This window comes from Gekko japonicus, unplaced genomic scaffold (genome assembly GCF_001447785.1).
Source record: "Gekko japonicus isolate JY-2015 unplaced genomic scaffold, Gekko_japonicus_V1.1 scaffold1079, whole genome shotgun sequence".
NCBI lineage: Eukaryota > Metazoa > Chordata > Lepidosauria > Squamata > Gekkonidae > Gekko > Gekko japonicus.
In genome coordinates this window covers 287,961-298,490 of record NW_015173705.1, presented here as the reverse complement: position 1 = coordinate 298,490, position 10,530 = coordinate 287,961, and the positions used below count along the sequence as shown (strand labels likewise).

At 46.1% G+C, this 10,530-nt stretch overlaps 1 protein-coding gene across 1 annotated transcript in view; it reads right to left on the bottom strand.

The window, feature by feature from the left end:
* ZYG11B (zyg-11 family member B, cell cycle regulator) overlaps positions 1-10,530 on the bottom strand; it is a 38,307-nt gene that overhangs the window by 9,435 nt on the left and 18,342 nt on the right. The window contains exons 9-12 of the mRNA XM_015423281.1: positions 3,311-3,472; positions 2,439-2,486; positions 1,347-1,544; positions 1,203-1,255 (exon numbers count right to left, since the gene is read on the bottom strand). Of these exons, the coding sequence (XP_015278767.1) occupies positions 1,203-1,255; positions 1,347-1,544; positions 2,439-2,486; positions 3,311-3,472 (461 nt within the window). The remainder of the gene's footprint in view (positions 1-1,202; positions 1,256-1,346; positions 1,545-2,438; positions 2,487-3,310; positions 3,473-10,530) is intronic.

The window sequence follows — 10,530 nt, the reverse complement described above, 5'->3', positions numbered from 1 at the left end:
CGCACGATCAAGCCGCGAGGGCTGATCGGGCCCGCTGGTGCTTCGCGCAGCCGAAGCCGCGGCTTGCGCGTCTCCCTCGTCGCCCGAGGAGAAGCCCTCGGGTGTTGTAGGCGCACGATCAAGCCGCGAGGGCTGATCGGGCCCGCTGGTGCTTCGCGCAGCCGAAGCCGCGGCTTGCGCGTCTCCCTCGTCGCCCGAGGAGAAGCCCTCGGGAAGTCCTCCTGTCGACATCGTTGGGCCGAATTTGCTCCCGGCCGACGATCTGAGGAGAAAGTCTTCGTCCCGATTGGGACAGAGAGAAACGAGGGGGAGAGCAGGAATGAAATAGAAAGGACAAGTAAGCTATTGAGGGTAAGATCAGGCTAGAAAGATAAGGGAAAAAGATAGGAAAATGGAAGAAATTCGAAAAAGGCTAGAGTCAGCTAGGTAATGGCTGCTACTCCCTAGTGAGGCAGGAACAGAACTAAGGAGGAGGGGCTATTCCGAAGGCGCCAACAGGAAGGGGAAAAAACTTCTTCCTGCCTCCCTAGTGGCACGGTGGGAATAACCCATATAGATGTCCTCCGTCTCAGAGGGAGAAGATACCTACAACTCATCACTAGTTAAATCATAGGCAATATCCAGTTGGGGTTCATGACATATGAACAAATGAAGCTGCCTTACACTGACTCAGATCATTGGTCCATCAAGGCCAGTGTCAGTTACTTCATTTATACCCTGTCTTTCTTCCCAATAGGGACCCAAAGCAGCTCCTTTCTCCATTTTATGACTAACTTGCCAGCTGTTATTAAAAACTTTTATGCTGATTATATAAGCCTACAGGAACCCCAAAGATTCCTGGCTTTACAAGTTGCTGAGAATTCTGTGACGGTACTTGAATTGCTCTACATACTGAAGTGCTATACAAAAAGAGGAGTACATCCAGATTCTTTGTATCTGTATGCAAGAATTTCTGTAATTTGAATTTCTGTATGTAAGGGTTTTTTGAATGTGACAAAGAAAGATTGTTGAACAAAGAAAGCTTTAATGTAAGTGACTTGTCATATTCTCACAATATGTCCTTTTGCATTCATTGCTTTGGTTAGTTCACACTGTGGTTGCTCTTTTTAGTGCACTGCAGCCAGAAGCAATATCATTCATAGCAAATTAAACAGAAACAGAAGCCAGTGTTTTCTCAAGCATTACATTGAGGCTGTGGTTACCTGTATGCCACCATTTCACATTCTGGTGTAGGCCATTTCAAAATAGCAGAATGCTGTAAAACGAGAAAATGAGAGCCATTACTATCCACATTAACAACACTGTTCTGGAGCAACACCAGACAACATTTCCAGTCACATCTGTACCAGTTGTTCTAGGAGAGAGGTTCTCTGGTTGCGACTCAGTGTCCAGGCTTGTTCTCCTCGTGATATCAAGTGAGCAATAATCCCAGCTGCGAAGTAACTGACCTCCACCTCAACACTGTGCAAGAGCTTGCTAATGTGGTCTATGAAGTCCTTCCACATTAGCTCCGAATGGAGCTCTTTCACCTCTGCTATGTTGTTCTACAAGAAAACAAAGTAGATGGGCTTCAATATGAACAAACAGCTGTGCATAAAAAAAAAGAACAGCCTCTCCGACTAATATGCTTGCTCTACATATTAGGGTTGGAGCACTGCTGAGTGCCAAACCGGTTTCATTTCAAAATAAGCTTTCTAGATGAAACAAGAATTAGTTTGCTCTTATATGCATGTATTCAAACATTATGCAGAGTTAAGCGTGTGAGCCCCCAGACTGGTCTTTGCTGTGATTTTAAAAAAACAGCAAATACTGAGGAGTATTAGAAAAGGAGACCAAAAATAGGTAGCTTTAAAAGGCGGTTAGACAGATTCACAGAGGAGAGTACCAGCCATAGTGACTGAAGAGAGCCTCCATCTTCAGAGACAACAAACCTCTATGCTGGGAGGCAGCAGCCGTGGAGGACCTTGGCCTCTAATGCCCTGTTTGTTTGGCCCTCCAGGGCAACTGGTTGGGCACTGTGTGAAAACGTATCCTGGATTAGATGATCCAGCAGGCTCTTCTTATGTTCTTAACACAATGCCCAGCACAATAATGTCCAGCCTGGGGGCTTTCCAGAGCCACTGTTAGGAAGAGAGTGCTAGACTAGATGGACTCTTTGTCCTCTCCAGCAGGACTCTTCTTGCCTCTCAATACCATTGCCACATAAGTAAACTGAAATGAGCAGCCAGTGTTCACCAGAGAGCATCCAAAATACACTCTGTGTCTTCTTAAGTAATTTCTCTCATGCAATATTAAAGATGAGAGGGCTCTAACCCAATGAAAGGTAATGCTGAAATAAAATCTTATTAGGAATCACTAGACTCCCATTTACTTCTACAGGGCAAAGAAGCAATGTCGGCCTTCCCAGAGAAAAGAGTATGTTATTGTGTTCATCTTACCAGAAGCCCAAGAACTTTCTGTTGGATAGACGATTCTGTTGGAAAAGACTGTAAGTAGAACAAAAATATGTGATAATAAGACATTTAATAAATATGTTTGTATCCCAAGAGGGGGCCTGTGAAAACTCTCTGCAGAAAATGGGTAGTTTGCTATTTTAGATTTTAGTTTTGGTGGTGAAACAGCTAAGGAAGGATTGAGAAGCAAAGCAAAGAGCAAACTTCATCTAGGCCCATTCCTCTGCCCCACATAATCATTTTAGTTATGTGGGTAAAGACTGGGAATGAAAGAAAGGGAATGGGGATTTTTGCAGGGGAAAGGGATTACTCAAGGATTACTATTGGTGGGGACAGTCACCTTGTCCATTGTTGAGGATGCTGCTTGGGAGTAAGTGCTTTCCCTCAATACCATTTACTAGCACCAACCCAATGACACCAGGCCACTGCAATGGAAAAATGATTCTTCTAGAAGATCTTTCTTCTCAAGTAGCAGTAGAGGTAGCATCAGTGAAGGTAAAGTAAGCCCAAACTCTTCTGCCCTTCTTGTGATTGTTTGTATGGCAGAGTGGTTGAGGTCCCTGAGTCCCCACCCCAGCAAAAAATGTTTTTTGAGGGTATGGGTGTATGTGGAGGGGGGATTAGGTTCAGGGGAAATCTACCACTTACTTCCCATTGAGCTCAATTTCTCCCCACCACAACTGCTATTTTTCTGTAAAGCAAAGTGTATCTACTGTGAGTACAGCCCCTTCTTTTACACTGACCATGCATGCCTCCTTGCACCAGATCTCTAACATTCAGAGTCTACTTGTGGACACTGGAACTGGTAGACAGCGTGATAGCTGAACAAATGCTGGCAGATAATCTTCTGTTCTTACCTCCAAGACTTTCATGAAGAGTTCCAGCCCTTGGTTTTCAATAAAGTGCCGACATGTGGTTGGAGACTCATCAGTGAGATTCCAAAGTGCGCTCAGTGTAAACTTGAGAGTAGTATCCACTACATTCTGATTTGTTTTTTGCTTCACAATTTGAAGTAGTTGCTGAAAACGGAGAAATCAAAGATGCCTTTTACCTTGGTGAACTAAACAGCTGTTTCAAGTCTCAGCTATTTGAGGCTCAAACCACACATGATGGAGGCAGATACTTTTGGTTCAACTCAGGGCTACCCCAATCACATATAAAGTGTATTGTTACCTCCCCCGATATACCTGTGTTAAACTCACTCTCCCCAAAAAACTTGGAGGGACCCGGCGGCCACAAAGGCAGTAAGACCAGGCTCCCACACATCACATTCGTCTGTCACGGGCAGGCAACATGGAGCCAGAAAATACTCCATTTTGAACCAGCCTGACAGGCTCAGGAGGAACCAATCTAAATAGGAGTACTGTGAGCAAGCACGTATACAGGATCTCATGACTGATACAATCAACAGAGATAGCCAGCCTAGCCATACGAATCCCATCTTCCCCGACCCTGGCATCACCTTAGTAAACTGCGCTGCCTCCTCTAAGTAATATCCAGAGTCTAGCACCCTTTCCCCAACTAACGTTGAGCCAATGACATGTAGGAAGAAAAACACTGGTGAAACCAAGCGTCCTGCACTACTCAATTTTAATCTGGCTACTCATTACACTCCGGCCCAGCCCACCCCTGGCCCTCCAAACCACATTTAAACTGTGCCTTAATTTTTGTACAGCTCTTGGACGGCCATAAGAGTGTACCCTCAGACTCTGTCTGAGCCTTTGACATGAACCACTGGTCGGCCATGTCCTCTTTCTTCCACATGGATTCTGGACCCCAGGATCAGGTGAATATTGCTCTATCTAAAATCAACCCCCTTCTTGTCACTATCGACCACCTCCCTGTTTCCTAGCTCTGTATCTGTTGATCTGTTATTATGATTTTTGCATGAGTGAGTAGTGTGAGCTTTGCCTTTATTCACAATAAAAACTCCATTTATTCAATCAAAGGGTCTCTTCCTTCCATTGGTATCTCTCGCAATTTGACCCCCATATACATAGAGAATAAAGAACTCTTGTACATGTGTACTGCCCCAGGCAATTCGTGTAACAGTGTGTGTGAGAGGGAGTTAGGGCTCAAGATTTTTTGACCAAAAGAGGCATACAGGTGGCTGCATAAGACTTCCTCCCCCCTCCCTACAGTCTGTTACCACATAGCCTCTGTTCTGATGACACTTCTCTCCCAGGTGGGCTTGTACTGGAGCACAGATGAAGAAAAGCAACAAGAGGAAAGGACAGATCTCATCACTCATTGGTCCCTTTGAACCTAAACATTGGACCCCACTTTCCTGCCTTTATATACCATTTGGGCAGATCTGGGTCTAAACAAACAGGACTGCCACCATTAGGTGTAGCTTGCTGGGGCTGAAGAACACCACAGTACTAACTCTAACTAGAAATTAGGGCTGTGACTTACTTTTCCAATGAGAGGCAAACTTGTCTGTTTTCCCCTACCTTTTCTTGGTATGGCCAATTTACTACTTTCGTCTCATTGTCACCTGTGGTCAAACAGGCTTTGCCAGTTTCTACACTACTATAAGCCGGGAAAATGTGTGGGATGAATATGCACACTATGTAAATGATCATCACCACTGCCACCTTAAACTGTGAAAAACAACTGTGCCAGCAGCTGTCATTCATCTGTTATTCTGCATGTGTGTAGTCCATATATTCACTCACCAAAAGCAGCATTGGAGTACACATAAGCAAGAAGAAGGCTGGGATTCTATCCTGATAATGGATTTGATGATGGCTAGAGCTCTGCAGTAAATCTGTTTATGAGAAAGTAGCCTCCTCCCAAGGAGCAGGATGGAGTTGTCCCCCCTCATAGATAGGTGCCCTAGCCTGCATTTCAGATGGCAGACTGGGGCTCTTACTCATGAGTTTGCCACTTACCTGTAAGCAGATCTTCTTGCTAATGATCTATAAAACTTTTTATCTCACATTTTCAACAAGAAAGTCATGCACTGTTCTTCTCTTCCCTTGGTCAGGAGGGTTAGACTGAGAGTGACTTTGCCCAAGGTCACTCACTAAGCTTTCTGGCTCAGTGGGATTTGAACTTGGGTCTTCCCAGTCCTAGTCCTCACACTCAAACACTACACCATGCAGTTGCTAATGAGCAGCTCACCCGGCCATCTCAAGCAGCAATCTTGGGCAGGACGATGTGCCTTGCAGCTCCTGAATAAAAATCTCTCTTTAATGTGCTTAGACAGAATGACTTTCCCTATGAGGAAAGGTTAAAGCGCTTAGGGCTCTTTAGCTTGGAGAAAAGACGACTGAGGGGTGACATGATTGAGGTTTACAAGATTATGCATGGGAAAGAGCAGGAAAAGAAAGAGGTACTTTTCTCCCTTTCTCACAATACAAGAACTCGTGGGCACTCCATGAAATTGCTGAGCGGTCGGGTTAGAATGGATAAAAGGTAGTACTTCTTCACCCAAAGAGTGATTCACACATGGAATTCACTGCCACAGGAAGTGGTGGCGGCTACAAACATGGACGGCTTCAAAAGGGAATTAGATAGGCATATGGAACAGAGGTCCATCAGTGGCTATTAGCCACAAGGTATAGATAGGGACTCTGGGGCAAATGATGCACTGTATTCTTGGTGCTTGGGGGCGGGGACAGTGGGAGGGCTTCTAATGTCCTGGCCCCACTGGTGGACCTCCTGATGACATCTGGTATTTTTGGCCACTGTGTGACAGAGTGTTGGACTAGATGGGCCTTTGGCCTGATCCAACATTGGCGTCTCTTATGTTCTTATGACATAATTCTAGTCAAAGACATTGCCTGGAATAGAAAAGTAGCCTGTAATAGCTGCTTGACTGCTGTTTGCCACATACCTTCCTAAGACACTGTGGGCTTGATCCTATGCCACACTAATGGAAGGTCTTGGTGAGACATATCTTTTCTTCCAATCCCTAGCAGCTGCCAGCGAGACTCAAAAAGTCATGCCAAGAGTTGGGGACAAGCCTCAATTGCAGATATATGTTGGTACCCACCCTGAGCCTACAAATATGGGGAGGGTGGGATATAAGTCAAACAAAATAAATAATTAAAATAAATGAATAGAATCATGCAAGATGAGCCGCTGCACTGAGGAGAGTAAAATGAGTGAAATCACCCCTCCCATCTAATCCTCCAGAAACACTTCATATGGCACTAGATATTCTGCTGATGGAAGAGGCAAAGGAGGGCAATTTCATCCCCTCCCCCCAATTCTCAATGCAACTGCTTATATTGCATGGCTTTCTGTCCATGTAGGTCTCCTGACCTTGTTGCCCCTAAGGGTCCCCACAAGACCCATGTCATTTGTACCCCCAAGATCCTGTGGCCTTCAAATACTGGAGGTGCAGAAAAAATCCACCCAGTTTGGTATTAAAGACAGGGATTTGCCTAGGAACTCTTGAAAGGAAGTAGCCTGACTGCTTCAATATCCCAGGAAACCTTAATCAAGGTTTGTGTGTGTTTATATGTTTTTATCAAATTATTTTATATATACTTGATTGTAAAGATTGTTTTAATGTTTGCTGCCTTGGGACTCTATTTATGTGGAAAGGCAGCATAGAAATGTTTTAAATAAAATATCAAGCTTTCATTGTTCAACTCTCCAGAGCAGTACACACCATAATCAATGACCCAGGTTTGCTGGACCAATAACAAAAGCTCTCAGGACCCCTCTCACAATGAACTCTTCCTTGATAAAACAAACATTAGGCCAGGGAGAACAATCAAGCCACATCCTGCTAACCTTTATCAAACACCTTAACCAGTATCTGACAAAGGGAGCTTTGACTCACAAAAGCGTATAATTGAACATTTTGTTAGTCTTTATGGTGTACTAGAAATAAGGCTCGTTGTGGAAATAAATACAATGAGCTCTAGAAAGAGGCTCCTGGAGAGCGCCAAGGCCTTGGGCACTCAACGTCAATGTGCCCTGGCGACCTCAGGACGGTATAATGACACAGAGTCCACCATTTTCTCTGCTACTTGAAGAGCAATTGTAATTTTCAGTGATCTCCAGCCCTCACCTGGAGATCGGCAACAATTGTTACTCAGGAGGAAATGGCTGGTTTGGAGGGTGAAGTTTATGACATTGTACCTGCCTGAGGTCCCACCCCTCCTTAAACCTCACCCTTTCCAGGCTCCACCCACCACAGCTCCATTAATTTCCCAACCTGGAGTTGGCAACCCTATCTCCTTCTCAGCCAAGCATTAACCTGCCATTATCTGCCCCTCTGATTTCAGCTTTGCATCTCTTCCCCCCTCCCTCCTGGAGATCAGTTGTAATTCTGAGTGATTTCCACCCCTCTCCTGAGACTGGGAACAGTGGTTCCCCAGAAGGGAATGGCTTGTTGGGAAGGTGGAGTCTATGGCATTGTACCTTTCTGAGGTCCCAACCCTCCTCAAACTTCACCCTCTCCAGGTTCCATCCCTCAAATCTCCAGGAATTTCCCATCTGGAGTTGGCAACCCTATCTCCTTCCCAGCCAATCATCAACCTACCTTTATTTCCCCCTCTCTCTTCAGCTTTCCATTCCCCCCCCCCACATACCTGCAGCCTCTCCAGTGCTCTGAAGCCCTGGCTGCCACAGAGTCTACCATTTTCTCTAGGGGAACTGATCTCTGCCATCTGGAGAGCAGTTTTAATTCTGAGTGATCTCCAGCCCTCACCTGGAGATTGGCAACAATGGTTCCACAGGAGGAAAAGTAGTCTTTCTCTGCAATGGGGACCAAAGCAGCTTACATCATTCTCCTCTACCGCTTTTGACTTGCACAACAACCCTGTGAGGTAGTTTAGGCTGAAAGTCTGTGACCAGTCCAAAATCACCCACTCAGTCTCTACAGTAAGAACCTGGATCTAGCAGACCCTGAAGCACTGACCACTATGCCTAGGGCAGCCAACCTCCAGGTGGAGCCTGAGGATCACCAGGTATCACAACTGAACTCCAGACAACAGATGCCCCCCTCGGAGAAAATAACTGTTCTAGAAGGTGGGCTGTATGGCATTCTGTTCAGCTGAGGCCTCTCCCCTCCCCAAACCCTGGCTTCCATAGACTCTTCCAGAAAATCTCCAGGAATCTCCCTACCTGGAGCTGGCAACCCTCTCAGTACTGGCCCTAATTAGTTCCTCACAAAGGCCTGCAAAGGGTTTCCTTCCTTTGTCTGAACCAAGCTTGGTTGCCTACTGTGGCGAAACGGGCTCCAGTTTACTACTCAGCTGTTTGCCTCCCACCCTCGTCCCGTGAGCATATCTCACTCCTTAAATTCGCTGCCACGACTCACTGAATCATTACTGCCTTTTTAGAGGGACATTGAGACGCCTCTGGCCAAATCTCCGTATTTGGAGATGGAATTCCCAATTTTTTGGGGATCCCTGGAAAGTTGGCAACCCAAGGGTCTGGCCTTTCCTTGCCTCCTTGGGCTACCCCCTCCCTTTGTTATTGTGCAGAGTGGGGGAGACTATGTGGTCAGAGCACAACACAGATTATTAGCCCAAATAAAAGAATTTATCTAACTATTTACACAGTTATGGGGCGCGTACACTCACTGTAGGAGTGTATGAACCAACTGTATGAACCAACACAGCATAAATCCACAGGGGTTAACGCCATCCTTTTCCCCTACACACTGGCCTCTGGCTCTCTGCTCTAGCCTCTCTCTCTCTGGCCCAAGAGAGCAGGGTTCCCCACGTCTCAGCTTGTGGCCTGGACAGCCTGGTCAGCACAGGCAGCAGGAGCCTTTCCTAACCTCCTGTAGGACGAAGACGGCCTCCTCCCTGGATGGGCTGCAGTCTGGATTGATGCCGCCCCACGCGTTGGGACAGTCCCTGTTTTTCCACCCTTTTCTGCCTTGGGGCAGCTGGGAACTGTAGTCCAGCAGATGGGGAAGCCCCATTCAACCCAGTGAGTGATACCTCTGTGGAACTACAGCTCAATTAAACCTTATGGTGGAACATTTTAACAAACAACCACAGACAGCAGCCCAGCAGCCATCTTACAAACACAGGTAATTGCCATTTCGTTACACCTACCCACAGCCACTGAGGGAAAAGTTAAGTCTCACACAGGAGGCAAGAAGGAGAAGCATCTTCGTCAAAGAGACAAAGCCATTTGCCAGGAATTCTGACAGGGCAGAGTGGAAGGGGGAGTGGGCGGGGAAGAGCAGCACACCCGGCCAATGGCATGCCAGTAGTCTTGACTGGCAGCCGACGGGCCAATGGCTGGGGGAGCGCATGCAATCTCGCCACCCCATAGGCCAGAAGCCACCACTATTCGGCAATTATATATAAGAGAGATATGGGGTCAAATTTTGTTCAGACCTTAATCGGTCTGCCACTCAGGTAATTCCATCATCCCACCCAGACCATCCTGCTGCCCACTGTTGTCTCATCTGGTACCCATCCTCCTCCTCTTCCTCATGACCGTATTTGCATTTACACTTCCTGCCCTGTATACACTATTCTCCATTCACCAAAAATTTAAGTCCGCCAATGGTCTAATGCCATCACAGATCCTAGTTCTGCATAGAATCTAGCCAATAGCAAGCCTCCCTCCACCGGAGCCCAGGAGAACATAGGTGCATAAGAAGGGCATCTCATGCTCTTCATTTCTGTAGCTAGTTCTGTAAGGCATCTTATACTGGTTGTGCATAGGACCTAATCGTACCACTGTCATGTAGTGGTTAGAGTGTCAGACTAAGATCTATGCTTCCAGTCCAAATCGCCACTCAGTCATGGAAGCTTGCTCCTTGGGCCAGTCATACATTCTCAGCCTAACCTACTTCACAGGGTTGTTGTGAGGATAAAATGGAGGACAGGAGAACAAGGAAAGTGCTTTGGGTTCCCACTTGAGAGAAAGGCTGGGTATAAATACATTTTAATGTATGCTTTTACTGTAACCATTTTCTACGAACAAGTAACCCTAATTCTTGCTTTCTAACTTAGCAAGCATGCTGTTCTAGCTATCTTTTAATCATGTCTTCACGATAGCCCTGCACTGTCACAAGTAGTGTGTTATGTTAGATACTGGCCAATAAAACAGAACCATCAGAAAAACAGTTTGCATCACTGGTAACAAA